Source organism: Venustampulla echinocandica (assembly GCF_003357145.1).
Source record: "Venustampulla echinocandica strain BP 5553 chromosome Unknown scaffold_4, whole genome shotgun sequence".
NCBI classification, from domain to species: Eukaryota; Fungi; Ascomycota; class Leotiomycetes; order Helotiales; family Pleuroascaceae; genus Venustampulla; species Venustampulla echinocandica.
Window position 1 is genome coordinate 53,965 of NW_022474209.1, and position 26,660 is coordinate 80,624.

The 26,660-nt window shown below is 47.8% G+C and overlaps 10 protein-coding genes across 10 annotated transcripts; 4 read left to right on the forward strand and 6 right to left on the reverse strand.

Moving 5' to 3' along the window:
* Positions 1 to 490: 490 nt before the first annotated feature.
* Positions 491 to 1,423, forward strand: BP5553_06303 (Short chain dehydrogenase family; the record flags this gene model as incomplete). Its single annotated transcript, XM_032014926.1, has 2 exons — positions 491 to 547; positions 599 to 1,423. 2 exons carry the CDS (start codon positions 491 to 493, stop codon positions 1,421 to 1,423), a joined length of 882 nt encoding a protein of 293 aa, XP_031868347.1.
* A 710-nt stretch (positions 1,424 to 2,133) lies between these two features.
* Positions 2,134 to 3,020, forward strand: BP5553_06304 (Extradiol aromatic ring-opening dioxygenase; the record flags this gene model as incomplete). The annotated part of the gene is made up of 2 exons (XM_032014927.1): positions 2,134 to 2,488; positions 2,548 to 3,020. The coding sequence occupies 2 exons, from the start codon at positions 2,134 to 2,136 to the stop codon at positions 3,018 to 3,020; spliced, it is 828 nt and encodes a 275-aa protein (XP_031868348.1).
* A 222-nt stretch (positions 3,021 to 3,242) lies between these two features.
* BP5553_06305 (EF-hand protein) lies at positions 3,243 to 3,793 on the reverse strand (the record flags this gene model as incomplete). Its single annotated transcript, XM_032014928.1, has 2 exons — positions 3,243 to 3,422; positions 3,524 to 3,793. 2 exons carry the CDS (start codon positions 3,791 to 3,793, stop codon positions 3,243 to 3,245), a joined length of 450 nt encoding a protein of 149 aa, XP_031868349.1.
* Positions 3,794 to 6,445: 2,652 nt separating this feature from the next.
* On the reverse strand, positions 6,446 to 8,653 carry BP5553_06306 (uncharacterized protein; the record flags this gene model as incomplete). The annotated part of the gene is made up of 4 exons (XM_032014929.1): positions 6,446 to 7,220; positions 7,768 to 7,952; positions 8,013 to 8,522; positions 8,570 to 8,653. 4 exons carry the CDS (start codon positions 8,651 to 8,653, stop codon positions 6,446 to 6,448), a joined length of 1,554 nt encoding a protein of 517 aa, XP_031868350.1.
* Positions 8,654 to 9,457: 804 nt separating this feature from the next.
* BP5553_06307 (Uncharacterized protein) lies at positions 9,458 to 10,513 on the forward strand (the record flags this gene model as incomplete). The annotated part of the gene is made up of 2 exons (XM_032014930.1): positions 9,458 to 9,605; positions 9,669 to 10,513. The coding sequence occupies 2 exons, from the start codon at positions 9,458 to 9,460 to the stop codon at positions 10,511 to 10,513; spliced, it is 993 nt and encodes a 330-aa protein (XP_031868351.1).
* A 2,000-nt stretch (positions 10,514 to 12,513) lies between these two features.
* BP5553_06308 (uncharacterized protein) lies at positions 12,514 to 14,533 on the reverse strand (the record flags this gene model as incomplete). The annotated part of the gene is made up of 2 exons (XM_032014931.1): positions 12,514 to 12,581; positions 12,649 to 14,533. The coding sequence occupies 2 exons, from the start codon at positions 14,531 to 14,533 to the stop codon at positions 12,514 to 12,516; spliced, it is 1,953 nt and encodes a 650-aa protein (XP_031868352.1).
* A 466-nt stretch (positions 14,534 to 14,999) lies between these two features.
* On the forward strand, positions 15,000 to 16,136 carry BP5553_06309 (Uncharacterized protein; the record flags this gene model as incomplete). The annotated part of the gene is made up of 1 exon (XM_032014932.1): positions 15,000 to 16,136. The coding sequence occupies one exon, from the start codon at positions 15,000 to 15,002 to the stop codon at positions 16,134 to 16,136; it is 1,137 nt and encodes a 378-aa protein (XP_031868353.1).
* A 1,647-nt stretch (positions 16,137 to 17,783) lies between these two features.
* Positions 17,784 to 19,424, reverse strand: BP5553_06310 (FAD protein; the record flags this gene model as incomplete). Its single annotated transcript, XM_032014933.1, has 3 exons — positions 17,784 to 18,153; positions 18,209 to 19,131; positions 19,188 to 19,424. 3 exons carry the CDS (start codon positions 19,422 to 19,424, stop codon positions 17,784 to 17,786), a joined length of 1,530 nt encoding a protein of 509 aa, XP_031868354.1.
* A 554-nt stretch (positions 19,425 to 19,978) lies between these two features.
* Positions 19,979 to 21,812, reverse strand: BP5553_06311 (Uncharacterized protein; the record flags this gene model as incomplete). The annotated part of the gene is made up of 5 exons (XM_032014934.1): positions 19,979 to 20,489; positions 20,613 to 20,697; positions 20,779 to 21,023; positions 21,079 to 21,432; positions 21,484 to 21,812. The coding sequence occupies 5 exons, from the start codon at positions 21,810 to 21,812 to the stop codon at positions 19,979 to 19,981; spliced, it is 1,524 nt and encodes a 507-aa protein (XP_031868355.1).
* Positions 21,813 to 24,250: 2,438 nt separating this feature from the next.
* On the reverse strand, positions 24,251 to 26,326 carry BP5553_06312 (Phosphoglycerate mutase-like protein; the record flags this gene model as incomplete). Its single annotated transcript, XM_032014935.1, has 2 exons — positions 24,251 to 26,141; positions 26,292 to 26,326. The coding sequence occupies 2 exons, from the start codon at positions 26,324 to 26,326 to the stop codon at positions 24,251 to 24,253; spliced, it is 1,926 nt and encodes a 641-aa protein (XP_031868356.1).
* Between the last annotated feature and the right edge of the window lie 334 nt (positions 26,327 to 26,660).

Genomic DNA, 26,660 nt, shown 5'->3' on the forward strand with positions numbered 1-26,660 from the left:
CGGTGCCCGTCGGTTACCCCGTCCCCGTTTGCATTGTTAGTGGGGTCACGATGGAGGCTAATTCTCCGTTGCTGATATCTCTACACCAGCTGTTGCCTCGAGTCATGACGTCGCTGGGTTCAAGTACAAAGTTTCGAAAGCTCGATCAGCCCTATCTCGCATTCGTAATTATGATCGTTCCCGTAGCCTTCAAATCGTAGCAGAAAGCTAGACGAGGTGTCTTGTTATTACTTCTTTTGCTCGATTATATATCTTTATAATCTTCCCTTCCTTTCAATCACCTACTCGAGTATATCCTGCAGAAAATTGGTGGCTTCTCATATAGTTGTGACGTCACATTCTCCACTTGGATATATCCTACAAATCTCGTAGCCTGCATCGTTCTATATCCCTGATATTTTCTATATCGTCGTCTTCATTTTCGAATCCCCTTCACGGTCTACAATTACCCCAAAGACGACTCTCGTCAACCTCAATATCAACGAGCAAGATGTCGCAATCAAACTACAACTTCCTTGCCGAAGATATCTTTAGTGTCAAGGGCAAGGTATAAACCGTATAAATATTTCCTGGTTTAGGATTCTATTAACCAGTTCAGGTTGCTCTTGTCACCGGTGGTGGAAGTGGAATTGGTTTGATGGCCACCCAGGCTCTTGCTGTGAATGGGGCGAGGGTCTACATTGTGGGACGAACAGAGAAGAAACTCGACACCGTTACCGCAACACACGGGCTGAATATCGCGGGCGAGATCATCCCTATAACCGCAGATGTTACTTCCAAGAGCGAAATCGCCAAGTTATTCAAGGAGATCGAGTCTCGCGAGCAGCACCTCGATATCCTCATCAACAACGCTGGCATCTCAAGCAATTCCCTAGAGACCGAAGTCAAGTCGGCAGAGCAAATGAAGAAGAATCTCTTCGATGCGGAGGACTCCACTTTTGAGGACTGGGTCGATACATATCGGTCAAACGTCCCACAGCAATTTTTCATGACAATGGCATTCCTCCCCCTTTTGCAAAAAGCTACCGAACATCAACACGGATATTCAAGCGCCGTTATCAACATCTCCTCCATCTCAGGCATCGTCCAGGCGTCGCAGCACCACTTCGCATACAATGCGAGCAAAGCCGCCGCAGTCCAACTTAACAAGCTCCTAGCCGCGCAAATTGCGGACAACGGGTTGAAAATTCGGGTCAACAGTATTGCACCGGGTGTGTTCCCAAGTGAGATGACGACTGGTGAGAGTGGACCCGATCAGAAGAGCTATATCCCCAAGGAGAAATATCAAAAGGTGCCTGCGAGAAGACCTGGGAAGGATAGAGATATGGCTGCGGCCGTGCTGTTCACGGCAACGAACCAGTATTTGAACGGACAGACTGTGGCAGTTGATGGAGGCTATATTTTGCACGCTGGGGCTGCTTAAGGGAGTTTATAGGCTTTTGGAATAGCGTACTATACTATTTGGCGTTCGCCTTCAAAACAATTGCTCTCTTATACCACCTAATAAATGTATTTTGGAGTGGGGCCGAGGCTGCCAAAGCCACTGACGACCATAAATACGCTCCCGAGCGAGCCCCGCCATGGCAAAGAACGGGTGTAGTCCCGTCATTACTACGTACACCAGCACAATGTAACCAACGCAAAAAGTTACCCCTAGCTACGTGTACGGAGTATCAAGAGGACGATAATAGCCAACAACAAATTGTTAAAGACTGTTTTCCGAGAATATTACTAAGAGAATTGCGCTATGAATACCTAGGTAGGTATAGAGGACTAGTGGGGCTAGCTCGCTGATTGTGAATCTCTCACCAATGCTGACATATAAAAGTTCGGACCCGGAAAACTGCCGACTCCGCCAACAACTTGTCCGTGCCGATTCCGAATCATATGTTATAACTACAACTACCAGTAAGTAAATAGGATCTAGTAGTAGGTGAACTTCTCTCTCTTTCCCATACGACGAGTTTCATATATATATAAGGTACCGACCTACCTTACGTACTCAAGCACAGCATACCTACGCGTGGATCTCCCATGCAGTTTCTCAACCACACCACAGCAGCACTCCTCTCAGGAACGCGATTCTTGCAGCAAAACCTTCCTTTCTTCTCTCTAAACCAAACCTACAGCACGATGGCCAGCCGCGCGCCCGTAGTCGCAGTCTGCCACGGCGGTGGACCGATGCCCATCCTGAATGATCCCGGGCACGCGGGACTGATAAAATCAATGAGGACTCGAGTGCCAGAAATTCTAGGCCTGGGAACCGCCTCTGCCCCGCGAGCAATTGTCCTCGTCACGGCGCATTGGGATGAGCGGAATCCTACTATCAGTAACGGAAAGAAGCATAGCCTGTATTATGATTATCATGGGTTCCCGCCTGAGACGTATAAGTTGAAATATGACGCCCCGGGAAGTCCTGAGGTTGCGGCTGAAGTCTATGACGTGCTTCAGAAGGCGGGGATGAATCCTCAGACGGATGATCAGAGAGGTAAGCTCTTGTATAATTTATCTGTACCAATATTTTGTTGACAAGAAGATGGCGGATAGGCTGGGACCACGGAGTCTTCGTCCCCATGCTCCTGATAAACCCCGCGGCCAACATCCCCATCATCCAACTCTCCGTGCTATCTTCCGCCTCCCCCGCCCAACACTACGCAATGGGCCGCGCCCTCGCACCCCTCCGCGACACCGGCGTCGCTATAGTTGGTTCTGGGATGCCGACTCTCCATAATCTCCGGCTTATGTTTTCCGGGGCTGCGAATGACAAGAGTGTCCAGAAGAGGAATAAGGAGTGGAGTGATAAGCTTACACAGACGGTGGGTTTAGAGAGTAGTCAGGAGAGGGGCGAAATGCTGAATGGGTGGAGGGACTGGGTTGGTGCGAAGGAGGCACATCCCCAGGGTGGTGAGGAGCACTTTTTACCGTTGGTGGTTTGTGCCGGTGCTGGTGGGGATGGGAAGGCTGGGGCGTTTGGGGATGAGGTTATGGGAACGAAACAGTTCACTTATTATTGGAAATAGACGGTCAAATAGACTCGATGAAAGAAAATTCCCATGATGCAATTGCTCCGCCCAACAGTCCTCCAGGCAAATCATTGTTAAGCAAGCAACCCTGTCATTTAATCGTAGATAGGGAATAATCGTGAGCAAACATACAAATGACGGTGGGAGGGGAATGCTTTCCCATCTAGTTAATCCTTCAGTCAATTCATTCCATGCAATTCGCAAACGCCCGAATGCAAATCAAACAAGGCCGTCATATAAAGACAGGGCGGATACAATAGTCTCGTCACGCTTGCTGCCTTCCTTAAACTCCTCCATGTCAAGACTGCCATTCTCGTCCTTGTCCATCATTCTAAATATCTTGCGTACGCGCTTCTCAGGGGTATCCTCGTCCGCAGGGAGCTTGACCATCGACCCGACCTGTTAGCGATTAGCAAAAACGCTATGTAGCGACTTGGTCAAGCGGGGCCTGGCTTGTTGGAGGAACCGGAATATCAAAAGGGTAAAGAGACAAAGCGTACCATCTTGTAGATTGCTTCGACAATTGCCAACATCTCATCGTAGCTGATCTTGCCATCGCCATCAATATCGTAGAGCTGGAACGCCCAATCAAGTTTGTCTTCCATCTTCCCTCGACTAGTGACGCTTAAAGCACATATGAATTCTTTAAAATCGATCGACCCAGATTTATCGCTATCGAAGACATTGAAGACATAGTCCGCAAACGAAGAAGGATCCCCGAAGGGGAAGAACTGTCTATATATTTTCTGGAACTCCTCCTTGGTGAGCATGCCCGAGGGACAATCTTTTAAGAACCCTACAAAACTGGTTAATAGAGCAAATGCGAGGGTGGACGACGAGCACGTGCCCTTATACCATTGCTGCAATTCTTTCTTGTCAAAATGAGTAGACCGCTGAAGTTCACTAAGCTGCTCCTGAGAGAGTTTCGACTGGCTAAAACAACTAGTTAGCTAATGCTCTCCTTAGAATACACCAACAACCAGAATTCCATTAAAAAGTGTTGCAGTATGGTTAAAGCTCGGGGAACAAGGCATAGCCGGGTACTGGCAGTAAGTCGCCATATTAGGGTCACCTAGAGCCGAATCTATCGTCCGTCGAGAATTCAGCTATTGGCAGCGCTGGCCAAAACATCACAGCTCAAACTTATCAAGACCCACGGACCAGCATCTGCACTAGTCGTACGACGGAATGTCTAAACTGCTATGCTAGCGCCCATAATACGAGTCGCTGGAATCGGCTTCATATGGATGAGCGTGAAGAGCGGAGTTATTGGCTTAAGGTCTTGTTGCGACGGAATCGTGCGGGGCTTTGCATCAGGGGCTTTGCTTGCTATGGCGGCCAAAAGCGATTTCTTGATCCAGTTGTCGACCATCAAACACGCAACGTCGGGAGTGTATCGGACGACCATTCATATTGCGGCTGTCCTTGTTGCGCCAGTCATTCCAATTTGGTAACTTCCAAGCCGAGTAGATACAACAGGTCCAGCCAGCCTTGTAACAAGAAGTGATGGAACCGCTACTACTTACGATTTTCCCATTTTCTAGTTCCGTGATTCTAAATTCCCTAAAAAAATTCGACTATGGGGTATCGACACGATCAGAGTCTCTCAACGTAGGCAACACAGTTCGTTGACGTAGGAACGTTGGCAATAGAAGGCGAAACTAGAAGAGCGGGCGCAGTTAGCTACTGTTGATACTCAAGAGCGATGGAAGGCTATGAAAGAGGCTCTTCTCTTTGCTCACCTTATACCAGTCCTTAAGCGCAAACTCGGCCCGAATCGCAGTGTGTTTTGCGACAATACTAATGTTGAACCATGCAGGTACGGCTTGAGGTTTCTAGGCAGGTCGTCGAGGCTGTGTTCCTCCAAGGCTATTTAGCGCCCGCTCAATGACCGAGTATAGAGTGTCTAATGCGCCGTTCCGGAAAGAATAGAAGAATTCCCGAGTCCCAGAGGCCGACGATCTGAGGGTCTAGGCCAAGCGTTAGTTGTGCGTTTCGAGATTGTGGGTTGTATTTTAGCAGGATGAGATGGAGACTGGTGTGCTCTGAATAATCATCGAGGCCAGACGACTGAACACCGCGGGATGGCGTCGCGGGGCATCGCTGACACCGGAGGCGCCACTTCGGCCACCGTAGAAGGGGCTGTGCATATCTCAACTCTGCCAACAAAAGGGACGTGCAATTATCAATTACTTCGTACTTCGTACATCCTCCGTCTGAAAAGGCACGCAATACTTCTGGAACGAAAAGAATATAGTAGATTCGAATCAGATCTTCTCTCTAAGTTGAAAATACCTGCCACCACATGGTGACGCTCTATCCAAACATAACGTCAGGGAAAGCCTTCGGACACCTCCCAATAGCCTCCTGAACTCTCAGCGGCTAACTCACCACTATCCCACCTCCTGCATCACAAAAAAGGTTATTTTCACCTTGCGAAATGCCCAATGTCAGCTCAAACTATTATGTAGAATGCAACTCACCTGTAATTCCAATTTAGATTCTCCTTCAGAAAGTAAGATGCGGCTGCTTCGAACTCGGAGACGAGGCGGACGGCCTCCCCAAATCTAAAGTTGGATTTCTCGCCGGCTTTATGAATTGCTATCAACATCTTTTCTTGCGACTATTCTTTCCACATCGGCAAGACCGTGCATTGCAGCTCAATATTGTCCCTGAGGTCGTAGCCATTCGCAGTCATATACGTCATGATATTCGCAAAGAACGGGGTGAGGAAATCTACAATAAAGTCAACGAAAGTTCTATTCAAATTGCCGTTGTCTGCCACATGCTATAGAAGATCGTCTCGATTAGCCTCATCAGTTGGCTCGACTTCGGATAAATAATATTATTCATTTTCTAATGAGCACGCCACTTGACTTTTGTTGGTGTGCATGTTCTGTCATTCATATTCGAGTTGAGAATGAAGATGCGGCTGCGTTAGCACTTTGTCTAGATGGGACGAAGCTGCTACCAAGAGACATCATGGAACATCTAGTAGATGGATCTAAAGTCATCAATAGTGTTTAAGGATAGCTAGGGTTCGGATTCTGGATTAAGGTCAGGTTTGGGTAGTAGCAGCCTGCGGACCTCAAATTCTTTGATCCCCAAGCACGTCTGTTTCTTCCGTCACTGCTAACACTCAAATGATTTTAAGTTACTAAAAACTGAGTCGACGAGCGCGTGTGATGCCATTGCTGTTTAATGTCTACTACGGGTCTAGATACAGAAGGAAGACGGTACCTAGAGTAAAGACTCGCTCCGTAATTTCCATTCCTAGCTCAAGCTGCAAATGGACGTCTAGTACGACGAGCTTTGCCCCGAGTTTCAGTCAGGTATTTGATTATCTCGGCGCAATGGAAGGCATGAACCACTGCCCTGCCTGTCATCAGCGAGTAGCCTTCGCGCGCATCCAGAAAAAGCATTCAGTCCCCCGCTCTTCTCCAAAAGTCACTATCATAGTCAATGTCATAATCATCATCATCATCATCGGAGCCATAATCATAATCCCAATTATCTTCCATGCCACTGAAAGACCTGCCGCTGCCCCACTCTTCGATATACTCTATTTCACTGACTGTCCATCCGTGATTCTCCATTTTCCTTTTTATATAGTCGCTCGGGCCGTCCTCATCCACCTCGACAATAATCTCTTGTAGGGACAAAATGGCTCTGAAGCGAGTGTTGACTAGCTTTAACGCCTCAGTAATAATCTTCGGGTAGTCTAGTGCGTCGAGCTTAAGCAACATGGCATTTGTGCTATATAAGCACGTCGTGAGCGTGCTCAAATTGGCGCAGCCGCTCTGGATGTTCGCGAGAATGCCGATGCTGCCCTCCACGAGGGTGACGTTACCTGGTTCTAGATCGCGGAGGTTCGGAAAGTTGATATAGACATGTCGGATACAGTCTGCGTTATTACGTCCGATTGTCTCGAGGAACGAGGCTACGTCCTCAGGGGTGGCCATGGTAAAATCAAAGCGATTTTGGGCGTAGAACAGCCAGCTGGCTTCGCGATGGACGGTATTGTTCGCGCGGAGGAGCCCAAGTGAGAGCCCCTGCCATGGAATGTAATCAGACGAAGGGCTAATAGGTTCTTGGTGCAATAAGCACAGCTCATATACCCGGTTGCGAAGCTCGCTGGGGAGGTCGAGGAAGTTGGTCATGTCTTCGGTGATTGTGAGGGTATTGATACTTCGTTCGCTGTGAGATTCAGTCAACGTCTCTTGATAAAGCTGTGGATTGCAGACATTTTATTCAGAGGATCGGACGATATCTCTGGAGACCTTGCGTAAAGGATTCTTGGGAGCCTGTGTGTCACTAGGTTATTGGACGACAGTGTTGAGTTGCAGTTACACAACACAGCTACCATGCCAACATTCCGTTTATCTCGTCACACAAATAATTAGACTGTCGACTCACCACTTCCAAGTATCATTCTTCTGCAAATCGAATTAATAGTGATATGAAGACTTTGACACCATGAGCTCGTTATGTTCCCTGCAATCGATCCTTCGGCAGCGAGGAGGCGTTACAGCAGCACATCAATTATGCGTCTTGCATTTGAGCGATGTGCTCCATTTCCCTTTCCTTACAAAATTGTATGTATTCCTAAAAAGTAAGTAAGCTCTTACAATGTTCTAAACTCCAACCGGCATCAGGTATTTAACAGAAGGCACCAACTCCACTCTAACCCCCAAAGGTGCTTAAAAAGCCATTGTAGGAAGCACTCATCTACCCTTCCACAAACTCCAGCTCCTTTGGTATGCTATGTGCATCGCAGCAAGAGAATCTCCAAGCGCCTTTCTGCTTTGGTATATATAGCCAACGGAATACCAATCCTGCAATCCAGGGCCACGGTGGCCAAACAGTGCTATGTATAGCGCCTTCGAATGTTAAGTCCATGTTTGTAACAACAAGGGGAATACCGTATTCCTTGAATTAAAGTCAGCAATAAATTCAAGCAGGGCCACACCCACAAGTTCAAAAAGTTACCTTATCAACATGTGCAACAGCGTAATCCGAAACTTTCTTACTCCACTTCTTCCAATCAATCTTGTCTCCAAACTTTTCGAGTTCCTCGAAGGCCTGAATCTCTTCACTCAAATGCTGTGTCAAGATTGGCCCGAAGCTATCAATGATAGCGCGAACTTTGGCGCCATCATAATCCTCCGTGCCTGCTTTCAACGCAGCGACGTACTCGTCCAACTGCTTCATACCAGGCGCAAAGGCATGGTGTTGTTCGACGCTCTTCTCCATGTAGTTCTCGATGCCGATATCTTCTTCCAGCCACGGGAAGAATAATTTCTCCTCGGTCTCATGATGCTCATGGATCGTTACCGCCCACGCATGCATGAATGCAACGAAGTCTGCGATGTCTTGCTCGAGCTTGACGTTGGGAGCTTGGAGATATATGCAATTCAAGGGACGAATTATAAAGTTGTGGACTAGGGCCATTTCTGTAGCCGCATTGACAGCCCCAGAAGCTTTTTTGGGGTCTGTGATCTGGTTGATGTCAGGCGCCGTCTTGGTGCGTACAGGTTGCGACTTACGCCCAGCCTCTTCCTCGGAGTCTCGATAAGCTGGAAAGGCCCATCAGCCCACTGCTTGGTTATCTTTGTAGGTGTTGCACCCATCGTATGTACAATCCTGAAGGTCAACGGAGAACAGAGAATGAAAGTTGACACACGCCGAGTGAGTATATGAATTCAGATACAGGGTAGGAGAGATGGGGATATAACATGAACGACAATAAATATATAGAAAGACTAGCTCTTTAATAGATTCAGCTCCGCCAGTATTTGGGCTAAGCTGAAATACCTAAATGCGGCCGCCGCTACTACGGCTTGAAGGCACGTTGAAGGCACGGTAGGACTCTCTACAAGGGGAAGTTAACATGGACCATGTGTATTTCTACTAAATGGTGGCTTGAAGTACGACGGATACAACGCACGTTTTATGAGCGCTGACAGCAGCTATTAGTGCTGACTTGGCGTTATTGGAAATGTGTCTCCAGCCACTGGTGCCATGAATGATAATCGTATACGAGCAATGGCCAATTGGCGTCTCCCAAGAGATTTATAGCTCCAGCCGCAACGAGAGTGAAAGCCTCGTAGGGCTCTCTTTTCGATTGGTCTCGCGGGAAGCCATTATCTGGAATGAGGCTGTGGCCTAGAATTGTATGTTTTTTTAGTCAATGGGCTTTTTGGCTTTTGTAACTTTCCAGTGTCAAAGATCGTACAGTACGTTGTCCATCGGGTATGTACTTCGTACTACGGGGGTGTGGGGAAGATATCCATAGCGCCCGATTTGGCGGAAACCCGCGCTAACCCCATTCCGTCAACCCTCCCTGCCTGCTGTATCCGCGGTCGAATAATAATCTCAACTTTATCCTTTCCTGTAGCTATCTTATTACCGGAAAACACATACAGACGGCCACCATGGATGAAATGATTGATCACCGATTTGAGCGGGTCGAGAAGGCGCTTGCGGCCTTGATCAACTCTATTTCAACTTACAATCCATCACCTACACTTGCCAACGATCTCGTAGCTGCCGATGCTGGGCTGAACGAGGGGCTGGAACAATGTACGTTCATTCCGCAGCTCTGAACTATCTTACCTGCAAAAAGCCCAGCTGACTTGCCCGTAGTATCAACTCACCAGTCCAACTACGCCAAGATCCTCTCTCTACGCGCCAATTCCCAAGAACTTGACGGTCAAATCCGGGATACTCTTACGCTCCTCACCACAACACGCAGCGCCTTGGTATCAGTTGCATCCACAAGCTTCCCCGACACCACAAACCCCATATCCTATTCCGAATTGCTGTCGTATGCGCGACGCATTAGCAAGTTCACTCTTCCAAGTACATACAGAGAACCTGAGGCTCGGCCTGGCAGCGCCGATGCGGGCTATGCAACGAATGCAAACACTCCAAAGGAAAGCAAATCGGAGACTCAGACAAATGGATCCACGACGCCCGTTGGGGTCACCAATGGCGTGGATATGGATACTCAGATGACCGTTGGTACAGCTATGGATATTGATAATGGGAATGGGAATGGGACTCCAGCGGCTGGGGCACAGCAAACCTCGCAGGCTACCAATGCAACGTCAAGTACCGCGTTGCCCAACGAATTCTCACAATGGCTAAATCCAGCTGCTGATCTCCCGTTTACACCATGGCCCTCGGAAGAGACTATTAGGAGAGGTGCGTTGGCCAGCCTACAGATCTTGATGGATAAAGGGATTGATCCGGCGACATTTGATCCGGAGAAGAGCGCAGAGCTAGAGGCAGAACGCAAGCGGATTATGGAGGAGGAAGACAGATTGAGAGAGGAAGAGAAAACGAGAATTGAAGAGGAACGGCGACGAGAGATGGAGAGGAGGGCCAGTATCAGTGCAGGCTTGGGCGAAGAGCGGCGCGAGGAGAGACGCGAGGAGAAGCCCTCGGTATTCCAGTTGGAGACTTTTGATGATGACGATGAGGACTGATATTTCAAACCCAAGCATTTTGAGAGCTCGCGCTGTATCACATCTTGTTCGATAATATGATATCCCAAATACGAGAATGATTAAGAGACTCTACGGCAGCTCTTGAGCATCTAGTACAATATATGTTGCATCAACAACCTCCCTAGCCATCTGGTTTATGTGTGGAATAATAAACTCTTATATTGTATGTTATGGAATGTATCACTGGAAATGAATGAACGGGTTTTAGTTTACATTACAGTCATGGTGTTTTGTTAAAAGCTTCTGGGAGAAGCTTCAACTATTTCAGGGTTTTGCGTAAGGCAATATGAAGGATCTTGTTGGGCCTCCAGTTGTTAGAAGGTTTCTGCATATTTTGATATATATATGTTGATCTCCCCTTACGATGAGAGATAGACCCACACGTGACTGTACCAGAGAGTTGCTGACGTATTGTGCCATTCTATACCGTTCCCCTACCCCATCCAAATTCATTTTTCATTGTTCTCCCCGTAGGCCCGATTCCTAATACTAAGGTAAAATTCAAATTTACTCTTCGATGAGTAGTATTATTATGTCATTTCCAGCTTAACGGGACCGAGTTCCACTTCACATATTCCCTAGCAACACCCATGATGAAGATATACCCAAGACACGGAATCCAGTCAACTGCAAGTCAAGCTAGCATCTAAAGCATAATCCAAGCACTGCTAGCATTCATCTATACTCGAGTTAGACTAGGCAAGAATTAAACTGATTACAAATTGCTAAACGTACAACAAACACCATACTAAAGAATATTAGTCCTATTATTTGCAACAGGTAAAAGGACAGAGATACTCAATACATTTGAGAAAATATCCCATCTACAGGTCTCTCTAATAATCACTCCCAGCTAAAATCAGAGAAAGTGGAGCGCGAAATTTGTAATGTGATGCTTCTGCCTTTTCTACACAGTATACCTTACAGAAAGGCATAGGATTTGCAGATTTTGATCCAAGAGAATCACCTTGTCTATACCTCTCTGCATAGCATTGAGAGGAGACTCACCGCTGCGCTCGACACGCAACGAAAGCGATCTCTATGCCTCCTAGAAGAGCCCCATTAACGCTCGACATGCAACGGAACCACGTTGCCCATACCTCGGTATAACACTAAGAGAAGAGATTCACCGCTACGTTCGACACGCAACGAAAGCGATCTCTATGCATCTTAGCAGAGCTTTATTAACGCTCGACATGCAACAGAATCACCTTGTCCATGCCACTGTATAACAGTGAGAAGAGAAGAGATTCACCGCCGCGTTCGAGATGCAACGAAAATATTTTCTCCATGCTTCCTAGCAGAGCCTCCTTAACGCTCGACATGCAACGAAATCGGTTGGTCCCTCCTGAAGTTGCTCTACCAATATAAGCGAGAACGGTCGACATGCAACGAAGTCGGTTGTTCCACTCTAGCCTCGCTATACAAACATAGCCGAACGCTGGACACCCAACGAACTAGGATGTACCTTTTAAAGTCGCTATATCAGTATAGGCGAGACGCGTTCGACATGCAACAAAGTTGGCTGTTCCTCTCTAGCCTCTTATAAATATAACCGATGCGCTCGACATGCAACAAAATCCGTCTAGGGCGACATGACACAACAAAGATGCTCGCAAGATAAAGAGCCCAAACCCACCGAATGCGAGGTTCAACAAGCGGCGGCTCCCCTCCTAACATCTTAATGCTGTTTAAAGAGTGGCACTTGCCAACTTGGAGCTAGGTAAACATATCTTGGAAGATAGAATCAAGCTAACAGTCTCGCAAAAAACTCAAAAGGAAAAGCAGCAGACTTGAAACATAAAGAATGATTTTTTTTATATTCTAAATTGTTGTTACAGACCCTCAAGACGCCATCCCACCGTCCGCCTACGCATCAACGGAAATGCTGAAAATTCGGAAATCATTATCCTATGATACATCGCATTGCCCGCTTTTCATTTTGACTAAAAATTGCATTCGTTCTCTAAATCATTCCTTTAATCGATCTTGATAGATCCGTAGATCTTCTGCACAAATGCCCAGCTGGCGAAGAAACCAATGGACCCTATCCGACCTTGTTAGCAACCAATTCTTGTACAAGAAATTTATATTTGGAGGGGGTCAGAACATACCTGTAAGAATGAAAAATAAGAAAGCAATCAGTGCGCTATATCCAAGGTATAGCACGCTACCCGCCAAACCACCCAACTCCAAGTGTGTCACCCAGGTGATAAAAGCAAAAGCAAAGACGTAAAATGCAGAAGCTCCAGCAGTCATGAATGCTCTCCAGTGCCAATGATAGTTCTCGCTGCAGAGCAAGAAATAAATCATGAGAACAGTAACTGACGCGCAGGTCATGATCATCAGACCGTAGCAGACGAACAGGAAGCCAAACATGTAGTAGACTTTGCTGAACCAGATGGAGGACATGATGAAGTAGAGCTCAACGAAGATGGCACCAAATGGTAGGATACCTACCAACAACATAGATGGGATGGGTCGCATATAGCTTGTGCTGGGTGGTACTTGGCGAGGAATTTGATTTGTGCGAACGGGAGGTTGGATTGCTGGTTGGCGGAAACCGATCCAGCTCCCTGCGAATGAGAGAGGCACTGAGATCAGGAACCAGATGGAGACAATGACTAGCATTGTGGTGAAGGGAACGGCCCCGGAAGACTCGTTAGCCCAAAGGAAGAGGTTCAAGACGAAGAAAGTCCCGAACACAATACCGGGCACAAGTAAAGGAGTGAGGGCAATATTGAGCTTCCACCGCTCACCGCTGAAAGCTTTGTAAACACGTGCAGAGACGTAGCCACCAATGAAGCCCAGAACCGTGTAAAGCAACACCATAATAGTACCGAGAGATCCGCGGTTTGAGGGAGAAAGGAAGCCGAGAAGAGCAAATACAATAGTACAGCCGGTCATGACGAAGAGCTGCGCACCATTCCCGAGAAACACACTGAGGAGGAGAGGAGACCCTGGCGTGCGGAAAACATCACCATGCACCAACTTCCAGCCAGAATCTTCTTGTACACCATCCTCGACCGCCGCAGATGTCCCAGACAGATCATCAAGGTTAATCGAGTCCAAGCGATTATACCGTTGAATATCTTTCCGCAATGCTCGCATAAGAATCGAAATAACCGTGCCGGTCAGGAAAATGACGATAACGGTAGAGTTAATGAGCGAAAACCAGTGGATTTTGGGGTCGAAGACGTGAAGATATTTGTCCCACCGAGTTGCCCAAGCCGTTGGCGATTCTCTCCAATACACGCTATATGTCCATGTGACGGTGGTCTCTTCTGTCTCCGAAAGCGTCAAAGGTCGTCCGCCCTGGCCGCAGTGGTTCTGATCGTTAACGGCAGATCCCGACCCATCCAAGGGAGTCCTTCTCGAATCGGGATCCACTAACACGCCGACCACCCTAAACTGCCCCTCCGAAACCTGGTGATAATCAATCACGATATCATAATGATTGTTCAAGTGCATATCCTCATCCAGGTTGGATCCTAGCGCAAATCCTTGGCTGTAGTACTCTGTTCCTGTAACCATGTCCCTAGTCAGTTGCCCTGCTGGTAGCCCATCAACAAGCCAATTCAATGCAAAGCCCTGGGCTATTCTCCGGTTTACGAAATGTGCAGAGCTCTGGTCGAATGTTACTTCGGCGCAAGGCGACTTGCAAGTCTCGTTGATGCCCATCTTGAGCTCGAAGGGCGATGTCATGATTCTGTCGCCGAATAATATACTGCCCAGACTCTCTGATACATCTTTCGGTTCGGGGTCTGGTCGGCAGAAGTGGAAAGGACTGTGGTAATAGTCGAAGGATACGACGGAGCGCAGAGTCCGGTCTGCTTGTGATTCTATAGGTGTAAGGCGATTGACGTTTAAGGGGACTATGTCGCCGATGCTATATGAGGTGGGCGCGACACCTGGGAGGTAGAAGGCTGAGGATACATGAGGTGCCACGAGGAAAGAGGACAGGAGCGCCGCAGATGGCGATAAGTCCCGTAAACGCATGGTGTATATATATCTATTATTGAAAATTTGTCAGTATGGTTACCTGAAAACAACTTCGAACCCTGATTTTCCGGGATGGAGTCTGAAGTGAAGAGCTTACGCGTTGTAGAGTTAGATCCCCCTTCAAATAACGGCCGCCGGGTTCGAACTTGCGCAGCAGATTTACGCACTCATGTATCGGAGCAAGCGGGATGGTAATATAAATTAGGCTCCAGTGTAAGCTAGGTCGTGTTCCTGGAACAAAGTTCTTGACGGACTGAGAGTAGCTAGAATTAAGTTTCCAGAGAGCTACTTTACGGGGGAACGCTGAACCGAATATCTGGCTCCTATTCCACTCCCAGATAAGTAAGCCGCTCGGCAAAACGTTTTCCCGAGGTGCTTCCGCCGACCCTCGAAACTCAAAATTTATTTTCCAGACCCCGCCGCTCTCTGTTTCTCACTCATCAATAACGCCTTGCTCCAAACGATGGCAAAACAGACTTCCTTTCCAGTATTGCTGGAAAGCCTTACAAATGCTTTATCATCTGCTTCAGAATCTACTGGAAAATTAGCCTCCCCAATTCCACCTCAAGATGGAATCTCCCTCCTCGACGTGAAGAACGAACTCTTCCTATCATATTTACAGAACCTCGTCTTCCTCGTACTCCTCAAATTACGCAATCACAAAAACGGCGCTTCTTCTGAAGATGATGATGCCGAGGATCTAGATAACTCGGTGGTGAAGAAATTGGTTGAATTACAAGTGTATCTCGAGAAAGGTGTTCGACCTCTAGAAGGGCGTTTGAAATACCAAATCGACAAGGTTCTGCGAGCCGCGGATGATGCGAAGCGGGCAGAAGATGAGGCTGCGAAGCCCAAATCGAATGGAAAGCCGGCTCAGCAAGATCGCGACGATGAAGATTCTGGCTCTGAAGAAGAATCTGACAATGAGAGCAACAGCGATGCCGAGTCTACAAATGGAGCTCCGCTCCTCCAAGCAAATCAAATAGACGACCTGCAATACCGGCCCAATCCCTCCTCACTCATGCGTCCCGCCGCAGCTGCGAACTCGGAATTGAAGGATAGGTCTGAAAATGACGGCATCTACAGACCTCCTCGCATCCAAGCTACAGCCATGCCCACAACGACAGGTCCCCGCGAGAAGGGCGATAGAAAACCGAATAAATCTGCAACATTGGATGAGTTCGTGAGCACAGAATTATCTGCTGCCCCACTAGCGGAGCCTAGCATTGGGTCTACCATCACAGGCGGCGGACGGAGGAGCAAGAGCGAGAGACAGAAAAAGGAAGAGGCAGAGCGGAAAGAGTACGAGGAGAGGAATTATGTACGTTTGCCTAAGGAGAGTAAGAAGGAACGCGCCAAGAAGAAGGGTGGAAGGGATGCAGGGTATGGTGGGGAGGAGTGGAGAGGTCTGGGTGAGGGTATTGATAGGATTGAGAGGTTGACGACGAGGAAGAGTGGTGAAGGGAGAAGTGTTCTTGACAAAAGTCGGAAGAGACCCACCGAGGATGGCCCAAGGGGTGGTGGCGCGGACGAGGTAGGCCAAGGATTCCAGAAACGGTTGAAGCTATTAGATAGCAGGAGGGATAAAGGACGGAAATAGATCTGTCAAATTGCCGGCATCAAATCGATAGACTTCCGCAGAATTTCCGTAGGACGAACAAGCTCTCGTTACCCCGCACAGCGATTACCTACGTCCTTTACTACTACACCCATTGAAGTGCCGTATGAGCCATGTTTTACTCGACCAATGGCTATACCGTACATGTGAAATTGCCAGTGTTAACCCTCCCAAGGGGTAAGCCGTGCGGAGTTACAACAGCATGACTTCCATTTCCTTGTTTATTTCCTACCTCCATTACATTCTACTCAAACCCCAATTTTCTTTTAACTTGCCCAGTCTCCAAGGGTCTCATGAAAGTTCCCACCCAAGCAAAAAAGTTACATCAAAGTGACCAATATCGAAAGCGCTTTCATAGATCCCTATCGGAAGTCTCCCAAACCACATCAAATGAATCTGAAATGCTGTACCAATTTACCCCTATCTCCAGCAGAAATATAGCTCTTACAACAACTGCCCCTTTGCCCATTCCTCCTGGTATTTAAGGGAACGTTTCCCGCCTTCATGTTTAGCTCCATGCAGGCGAGACAAAGAGATGCCATGATTATCTACCAGCGGGATAATTGAAGGGCAGCGACGTCACCGTCTCAGTGTGTGGCATCGTCGCGTTGGCCGTCAAAACGCAACGAAACTTGCGTCTCTGCAACGAACCTTGATTGGGCAAATCACCCACCTACAGATCGAAACGTAATGAAGTCTGCATCTGTATATTTATTGCAGCTACATGGTAGGGAGAAGAAAAACTCGCCGGCCGAAATGCAAATCCGTGTTCTATACACGGGAAAATAGAAACTTACCGAAAACAGATCGAAATGCAACAAAATGCTATGAAATCCCGATTCTGTACGGCTGCACGGGAGAAAAGAAACTCGCCGAAAAGATCGAAATCCAATGAAATAGAATGGAATCTATATTTTGTAAGATAGTGCAGGAGAAGAAACCCCACCGACAGATCAAAACGCAACGATAATCCCATGCAGTGCAGGTTATAGAGGTTGTACGTAGCTAGGTAGTACAAGAGAAGCAAAACCCACCGACCGACTGACACGTAACATATCACGCGCAGCTATGCATGAGAAATAAAACTCACCGAGAACTGATCGAAATGCAACAAAACCCTCATTTTGCACAGCTGTGTGGATAAAATAAAAAACTCGCCGACTGATCGTCACATAAACGAAAACTACATCCCTTCTGTAACAGGCAAATAAAAAGGTTGTGAGCGCACTGGGTGGAATCACTTATAGTAATAGAAATGAAGATGCGTTCTGTTCAACACTATGGGGGTTTTGCTTGTAATAGGTGTAGGTCGAGACACTCTGCTAGTAAGAGTGCTGCAGTCGAAGAAATACACCAATGACTGAAGTTCGGCAATATATTCCAGATCATAATATATTTTCCTTTACACATTTCCTATATTCATGGTAACCCACACCTTAATGACACATGGCACATCATAAAGACATTAAAACATCATGATAGTTGACATTTTCCTCTGTCACTATTTCCTCATTCTGGAACTCAGTCAGTCACCCAACCATCACCATCTTCAGAGACAAAGAGACCAAGAGAAAACGTACCTCCCCTTGAATTCCGGAGCTTTTTTTAAAAAACCGCACCTTACACCTTTTAAATGCTCTGTCCAACATCATAATTATTCCCATTTTTATACCCAGCTTTTTCCCTCAACTTATCCTCAGCATCCACCACGCGCCTGGGCAGCCCATGACCAATGCCAAAAAACACGAACAACGCCCACTTCCACCTAAACGGGTTAAAAGCGACGCAGAAGGTAAACCACCAGACCAACTCCACATATGTGAAGAAATCAAAGGCGCCAGTTGGGGCAAATCTCTTTAGAAATTTCGTCATGTCGATCCAGCGTTCCATCCAGAAGGGGCTGGGGCGAGCAAGTGGGTCGGAAAGGAACATTAGGAGGATACGGGTGTAAATTCCAATATGCCAGTTGCCGACGGTGCCGATAGCGTTGACATATGTGCTACTAGATGTTAACAAACTAGAATCGGCTGAATTTGGGTAATAGTTTGACTTACCAGTTATTGCAGCATATGCTTGGATGTTTTGGAGGGAAGGTCTGCAGATACCAGTTTGGCGCACTATAAGGATCCTCGAAATTGTCTTCAGGGAGGAAGTCAAGAGTTGGGCGGTCAAATCCCGTAGCCAAAACTACCATATCGGCCTTAATGAGACGTTCTCGTCCTGGTCCACCAGTAGGAACACCTTTAGCTCTAGTGTTGAACCGTATCCCTTCTTCCGTGAAGCCTTTGATGTCCCCTCGCAGCCAATCAGCCTTTCCGGATCTAATCTTATCCATCACATCAGAATTGACCATTGGGGTACCAGTGAAGAGGCCTTTATCTGTAGGCGCAAGATCTTCAAGGTCGCGGTAGAAGAACTTCTTCAACAGAAGCTCAGGAATCCAGGAGAACATCGTCTCTTGTCCGAGAATGTTAAATGAGAGAAGCATATCAATAAGGGCGTTCCGCGGGATGATCCACTTGTCAGACCTCGCAAGAATATAAATCTTACTAGCCTCCTCCTCAGCTGCAAACTCCAATGCTTCCACAGCACTTGCTCCTCCACCAATGATGGCAATTGATTTTCCCTTAGCATGCTTCCCCGTTAACTGAGAAGAATGGCATATTTCTCCCTTGAACTTCTCCACGCCAGGAAAATGCGGCATTTTGGGATCGCCACAAGTTCCTACTGCGGCGATGATGCCCTCGAAGCGTCCTTCAGAAGGGCTGTTGATGATCCAGCGACCTTTGTCGTCTTGATACACTTTCTCGACAGGAGTATTGAATTTGGTCTTTTTTTCTAGGCCATATCGCTTCCATAGCTCGGTTATCTGCGATACGATTTGTTGTTTGTTTGGATAACCTCCTGACCATTGGACGGAGGGATGGAAGCGGTACATCATGGAGTGTATTTGCAGTCCGGATGTGTTATTAACTCTCTGTCTAGTATTAGTCATTTGCTGTTATTTTTATTTGAAGTATAGGGACTGCGTACACTCCAAATTCCACCAAGCTGCTCTCGGGGTCCGGCCTCGAAGATTTGGACATCAAATCCATGGCCAACACAGTGCGAGGCTGCCGAAACGCCGGTTAAGCCCGCCCCAATAATCGCAATCTTAGGTCTATCAAGTCTTTCTCCTGGTTCTGGCGGTGCAGGAGAGAAAACCTTGCTCAGGAACCATTGAATCAATTGGTAAAGGAAGGCGAAAGGGTAGATGAATAGGTTCTCCATTGTGAGAAGAAATGACTAGTAAAGGCTCGCTTTAAGTCAATTGAATATATGGATGTGAAACTTAATTGAGAAAAGAGGAAAATGAACGAGGGGAACCCATCTCTTATATTGTCAAATCCATGCTATGCCATCCTGTTTCGGTGCGTACGAGATGCTTGTGAAGATGGATAACGCGGGTTTGGGTGTGACGTAATTTGCGTTGACGACGTACCTGTCGATCCCGAAGATTACCCCTGACATGTGAAGACCCCTTTTTAACCGTCCTTCACCTAGCGCAAACCAAAACCAAACAATAAACGAAAATAACCAAGCTTACCAAGTCATGTCAGTAAGTTGAGGAGATACCATAATAGGTTTTTGAGAGATGAAAATCCATCGCTTCAAGTTCCCTAACATAGCTATTCTATCTTCAAACCACTTAACCTTACTCGTACCGCCAACAATCGTTACATCCGAAAACCAAGCGCGCAAAGCAATCCAGTCCGCAGGTTAGAAAACGGTTCGATCGAGTACCTAAGAGTGCGCCGAGCTGAGGGAACCTTTGGCTCTTCTGCCTACAAAGCTTTGCCCAGAGCCCCGAGCATGACAGGTACACCCTTCGGCGAAGGTGCGATGATGACCTGTCCACCTTCTTGTTGCTGGTTGAACGTCACATCCGTGATATTGCGGTGGGTGGCCGAGCTGCCACCTCCACCAAAGTGGAAACCGAAGATACCGAAACCACCGCCAGCACTCTTCTTAGCATCTTCAATGAATTGGTAGATGCTCTTATACATGCCAGAATCATTGACGGTGATGGTAAGTCCGACTTCAGAGCCGACGAGCAACCTTTGCAGTCTGATCTTCTGATTGAGGGTATCTTTGCCGTATGGCGCTGGAAGGATGCTGGGGTATGTGCTGCGGACATTCCCGACGTCCCAGTATCCGGCGCCGATGTTGAAGACTCCGATACCTTTCATGGTGAGCTTGAGACTAACCGCAGTGCTGAATTTGTCGGTCCACGAGTTGAACACCGTTGTGTCTGTTGATCCAGCCTTGTTGGCGCTAATGAGACCGAAGAAGTAACTATCCTAGAAATTAGCAATTGAACTCAACTATCAATAGAATGTAGGTCGTGGGAAATTCTCTTTGGATGAGCGGTAGAATTCAGGCTGAGGGCTGGGGGTTCTTTTGGTGGGGAATACGGACTTTGCTCCAACTACTCGTGCAGTATGATTAGCAGCGCCTCTTAAGCAAAATTTGGGTCGTCGAACACCAGCAGGCATGATACATTCTACATCAGACGCAAAAACGAAACATAAGCAAAAAGGAGACAGAAATCAACGCAAGAACAAGCAGAAGTCGGATGACATACTATTAGTGACTGATGTAGAGTGTCCAAGGGAACTCCAATCATGACCGTTGACATTTACCATGTTCCAGTTGTAGACGGTATTGGCGGAGCCTGTGTAGTTGATCCAAGCATCACAGCTTTCCTCATAACCACCTTGAAGGGAATATTGAGGCTTATAGATGATCCCGTCTGTCAGCTGGTTCTCCTGGAAAGGGTTGATTCTAACGTTGTAGGTGCCTCCAGCGCCATACACAGGCATGTTATAACTAAAACCCGGGTATTAGTGAGCGAGTGATTTTCTAGAAACGGTTATCTTCTTACCCCGGTTCGGGAGATAGTTCATCCCCAGCTTGGTTGGTGATCTTATCTTTCTGGGTCGACAGGGCCTGATATTGGGGGCCATAAAGTGATTGCTCAAAGTTTTGCAGAGCAGTGTTGGCGGTTTTGACTTGTCTCTGCAAAGACGTGTACAGTGGGTCGCGCTGAGTGATCCAACTACCAAAGGCTTGGTGTGTAGCTTGGGCGCGAGCATCCGCCAGATATTTGGTGTATGCATTGTTACTCTCGGTATCGAATTTATCTTGTGCGGCAGAAAGATCGTTGGTCAGTGACTGTAGCTTATCCAACTGAGCAGCGGTTGGAGTGGCCGTCTTCAGATCCACGGACTGCAGATACCTACAAATAGTCAACAACATGTCTAGGTTCCAAAGATGCAGATGTACTTACGTGTATAAACTGTCAATGTAGCTTGCCCCTGATGTGTCAAGGAGAGGCTGGCTGACGGTTTGCAAGCCATCGGCGAGAGCAAAAAGATCGAAGTTGGTCACCGAGTCTGGGCAAGGGGTTCCACCTCGAACGGCAGCCATGTTGGGAGGGGTGACATAGATGAAATCCTTGCCGGGTACCATGGGCACACCAGCTGTCAATTGCTGGCTAACGAAGGTACCATAGGCGCGCCATGCTTGAAGACGGGCTTCGGCCTCAGGGACAAATTGGGCTTCAAGTGACTTGATCAAGGGGAGGAAGAAGAGAAGTTTGTGAGCGGCAGTCTTCATCTTGAAGGTATTTGAGAGCAGCAGCTCGAAGTTTAAAAGTAGTTGGGTGTCTGGGAGGCGAAGAAGTGAGAATGATGGATGTTGACAGAGGTTTTAGCACTCTGTGAAATAGTGGACTTATATACTTCCCCCCCCTTAGAATTTCACACGCTGAATAGGCACAGCGACTAGCTGAGCGCGAGAATCCTTCTATTCAGCTGAGAGCCCAGAAAGACTTGGCCGAAAGCCATGTCTCCCTAGCCTAGGTCCAAATTATGCACTCATTCGTGTTGATACAATCACTTTCTATTGAATGCGTTCTTCAAACCCTTGACTACAGTAATATCCGACTTGGACGTGAGGAACTATAGCGATTGGGCCCGGCAGCGTATAATTTCACCCATGCAGGCGCCTCACAGCTATTAATATATTAATAAAGTCTGAAAGGGCAGATTGGCCGTGTATAACTAGGATGTGCCACGCGGAACCAGGCCTCTCCGCCATACGATTTCAATCATCAAAGAATCACTTGACCACCCTACGATGCAGCAAAACACGAGAGGAGGCATTTTCCGTCTGCAAAGCCATGATACTTAGGCACCACTAAATCGAGGCCGGGAGCCGTATCTGCAGTACGACGGCTTGATCAAGTAAATGAGAGAGAGTTAGGAGTAGAAATAGAGAATTGGTTGGACATTTGTTGATGGGCTGAGTGAAGGAAGCCGACGAGCCTCGTATAGGAAGTAAACCAGTCCAGCGGATCTTCCATGTTTATCATACATATACTTGTAAACAATTTATCGTAGGCTGTCCACAACATATAGGGCAGAGAAACGTGAATACACTGCTACATAGGAAAAATATCCGAGCACCTTGGGCAGTAAACTGTTAGCTATTTCGAAGCTGATTCTTCGGCTTAAGAAATTCCTGTAGAAACCACGCTGAAGTACCAAAGATGAATAAATAGGCTGAATCGAACTTTCGAACAGTTATGTACGACTATCGTATTCTTAATATACGGACCGCTGCGATCGTTCTAGACTCTTCAGCTCCAAGTACCCCAAACCCAGTGCATCGGCTCGCTGTATGTGCTAGTCCCCGAAAGGATCTGCCATGGGGCTGAAAACCGTTGGAGACACTCATTTCAACGGCTATTGGATCCACGACGACAGATTAAGTGTCAAGCCCCGAAGAACCTTCCGGCAAAAGCCCTGGCGGAGTGGCTGGTGTAACACTCGGTAGACGGCAGCTTTAAAACGACCTTCAGATCCGAATGCCTGCATTGCCAAGATCTTCATCAGGATTCAAGCTCACCGGGTTTCTTCCCCTCCATCTGAGGCCGAAGGTTGTTCTCCGGGGGTGGCTGCTTTTCTTAGAAGGCTAACTGGTGGTCATAATTTCATCACGATATGTTCAGCTCAGCTGTAGGCACTTGCGCGTGCTAATAGGACGACCATATCGTATACCGAGATGAAACACGCAACTCAATGGGTGGCTTTTAAAAGAGATCGCGCCGACCTGATGAGAAGCAAGATAGGATGCGGAACGATGTCAGCCGTGCCGGGTAGATTTAGGAAGTTGGGTTGCTGAAAAGGTGTGGCCGCCACATGCATGATATATAAATTGCCTCCCACGATGTATGGATCCGACCCTTCACGATAAATTGGCAGGCAAGGTATCGGCCAAAGAAAATAACGAGGCAGACTGCAAATCCTACGGAGGATAGTCTAGGCTGGAGACCAAATTCGTCTTGCCCAGTGATATGCAGCACCAACGGAATGTAAGCATCACGATTTCCTTGCGGCGCCGAGTTCGACGAGAAGCATAATCGAAAAAGTGCGAGGTTTAGAACCACCGGGGCGTTGTACATCCTCAAATGAAGTGGTAAGCAGGGCCCAGATTTGGTATATTAGGAAGTGACCTTGTCACTTCTCACCGCCAAGACAACTCGATCCTAAAGCTTCTATTCAAACTTTTGGTACTCATTTGGTCATCGGTTGCTCTTCCTGCTTAACATTAGTTTGAGTCCTTGGTGCCATTCAAGAAACGATGCATAAGTACCTAGGTAGATAGCTATAATCATCCATTGTAAACTTCGCTACCGTGTTAGCCTCTCACAGCGTCGAGGAAACTCAAGCGGGACAAGAGCTGGAGATGGATAATGTGCCCCATGATATACCCGCCCGTATTCTCTATATGCTAGCTAGGCAACACACTGTAATGGTCGAGTGAGTGGAAAACAACTTTTCACCGTGAGCTATGATATCGCTACGGTCTTACCGGTCCGTCATGCTATCTATTCGCCAAACTCCAACGCTCCAGTCCCGCGAATGCCAAGTCCAACGCATAAAATCCATTTCCTTATGCTGATATCATGAATCGCCCATTCTTCATGGGGATGATTAGCTTTGTAAACGAGTATTGCAATACCACGCAGCCCATATTATCCCGCGTCTAGACTAAGCACGCTCATTTACTGTCCACCTGCGCTTTTGAGGAACATCCCGGAGCTTATCTGCATATCCAGGTGGTTTGCCCCAAAGACCTAATGGCGCTATTTCATCGTCGTCATCTTTCGCCGGGTCAAGCACCGCTTCCTCTGGCTCCTCAACCTTGTTCGCATTCTCATCAGTATCGCCGAAATTCAAAATCATATCGTCCTCAGCTTCTTCGGAGGCCTCTTCTTCGGGTTGGGGCGCACTCCAAAGTCCAATTGAGCTCTGTCTGGCCGGTAGGTAATTTCGAGACGCAGAACCTGCAATACTCGCTGTGCGACGCATACTCCCGAAATTACCAGATAGGATGGGACGTGATTTATTCATATCGAATGGTGCATTATTCGCAACGAATCGTTCCCGAAAGGTAGGATGACCCGCAACAGACGTAGCTCGAGATGATGTCGGTGTCGACGTGGTGCTGGGGCGGAGGTGCTCAGTGTTCGCCACGAGTTTGACGTCGTATTGATCAGAAATGCCGACGTTTCTCGACGAAGCACGAGAGTGTGCCTTGGGAGTTGCACTGGGCGTGGATGTTGGCGAATTGGGTGGAGTTGGCTTGCGAACCGCCATGGTCAAAGATGCCATACCAACATCTAATAACACTGGTTGGTGTGTCAAAGCACCGATCAGAGCATTGCAGCCTGCACCATGAGTCACTAGAATGACCACGAGATCAGTATCTTCATCGTCCGAGTTGTCCTCTTCATCCCCCCCAAATGCATGGGAAGGGGGCGGCAGTTTCGTGAAAGCGGTTCCTCGATCATCGTTTGTATTGTACCAGCTCACCAGCTGCTGCAATCCTTTTCGGAATCTCTTATGCATCGAACTCCACTCCTCGCCATATTCACCACCATTTCCCCAGTTCTGGGGTTCGCGCATACTGTCCCATTGATAGTCTACATTGACGCAAGCATCTCGAGCGTGTGCTACGTAGCCTGGAGGGATAGGGTTGGAGAGCGAGATGGCATAGCTAGGTATCGGAGGCTGGTAGATACCATGGTCTGTAGGAGCTGGCAATGGAGCATTACTTCGGGCAGTATAGTGGCTTCCATTGGTCCCCACGCTACTCAAGCTGCTAGTTCTGTCTCGTCGATGCAGCGCCTGGCCCAGAGCAGACAGACTGGATAAAGGTCCATCGTCCTTGTCAGGCTCGGCGGCAACAACAGGACTGCCCCATCCACCTGGGAATGGCTTATTCTGAGCGGTACCAATAAAATCCTTAACATGGATTAGGTTGTGATGATCCTCTCGTCGTAGCAGATCTGCTTTTGCTCCTGCGACCATCATAACAGAGCTCGGCGGTGGAGTAATAAGCTCAAAGTAATCAGGCGTCAGCCACTCCCCAAGAAATGCATCGACACGTATGGTAGCCTTCTTGATATTACTGGGCTGTTCGTGGGGCCTGACACTGACTCTGGCGGGTTCTGGAATGGGAGCCAAGGTAGGAGAGTCCGTTGCTACTTTTGGCCGAGTCTTAGGAGAGGCGTGTATCTGGGATGTCTTGCTGCTGTTCGATTGAACTGATGGTGACCGGCTTCGGGTCTGGCTAGGACTCTGAGCAAGCCCTGCACTGATGGCGATCGAAGTTTGAACACAGCGTTGGAACGGTGAAGTATGTATAACGACCTTGTGTCTACGTTTCCTCCCGCTACCTCCAACTTGTTCACGCCTCTCGCCTCCCTCGTTTGTGCCAGGTATATCATCGTCGGTTTCTCGGCTTCGCAAGATGCTTGCTATGCGTTGGCCTAGGGCTCTTGACTGGGTCCAACCACCATAAGTGAGGGGGGGGTCGTAGGGCGTTGGCGACGTAAGATGCCATTGCTCATCTGCGGCATCGAGACGAGCGCCGTGCCTAAGAAGGTATGAGAGAGTGTATCGACAACTTGGAATATATAGGGGAAACAGCCGTATATATCAAAAACAGGATAGTGACATTGCTAAAAAAACAGAACAAGGATGAGGTGTAGGCGGGAGTAGCAGATACAAGCGTAATTGGACGTACCTAACGACAATAACGACAGCGGGTGGCCAGGCCATCACGTTGGCATGCGGTGCTCCCCAGACATAAAGGTTTCGAAGCTGGGTTCAGCTCCGTTTAGGATGTTTGGAGTTGCAGGCGCAAGTGCTCCACAGACGCATCAAGCCATTAAGCATTAAGCGGGGCGGTGGCACAATATCACAATATCAACAATATCACAGCAACAAACAGCTTAATAATCATGTTTTCTTCATGTGACGCCATTCGACATTTTCATCTAAATTCATGCCTTGGGGTTCAGGTGCCAATAATGCTTGGTCAGCCGCCAGACGCCAGACACGCGAGCTGCTGTCATCATTCGGGAATCAGGAGGCGTCAGGGCGCGGCCAGTGT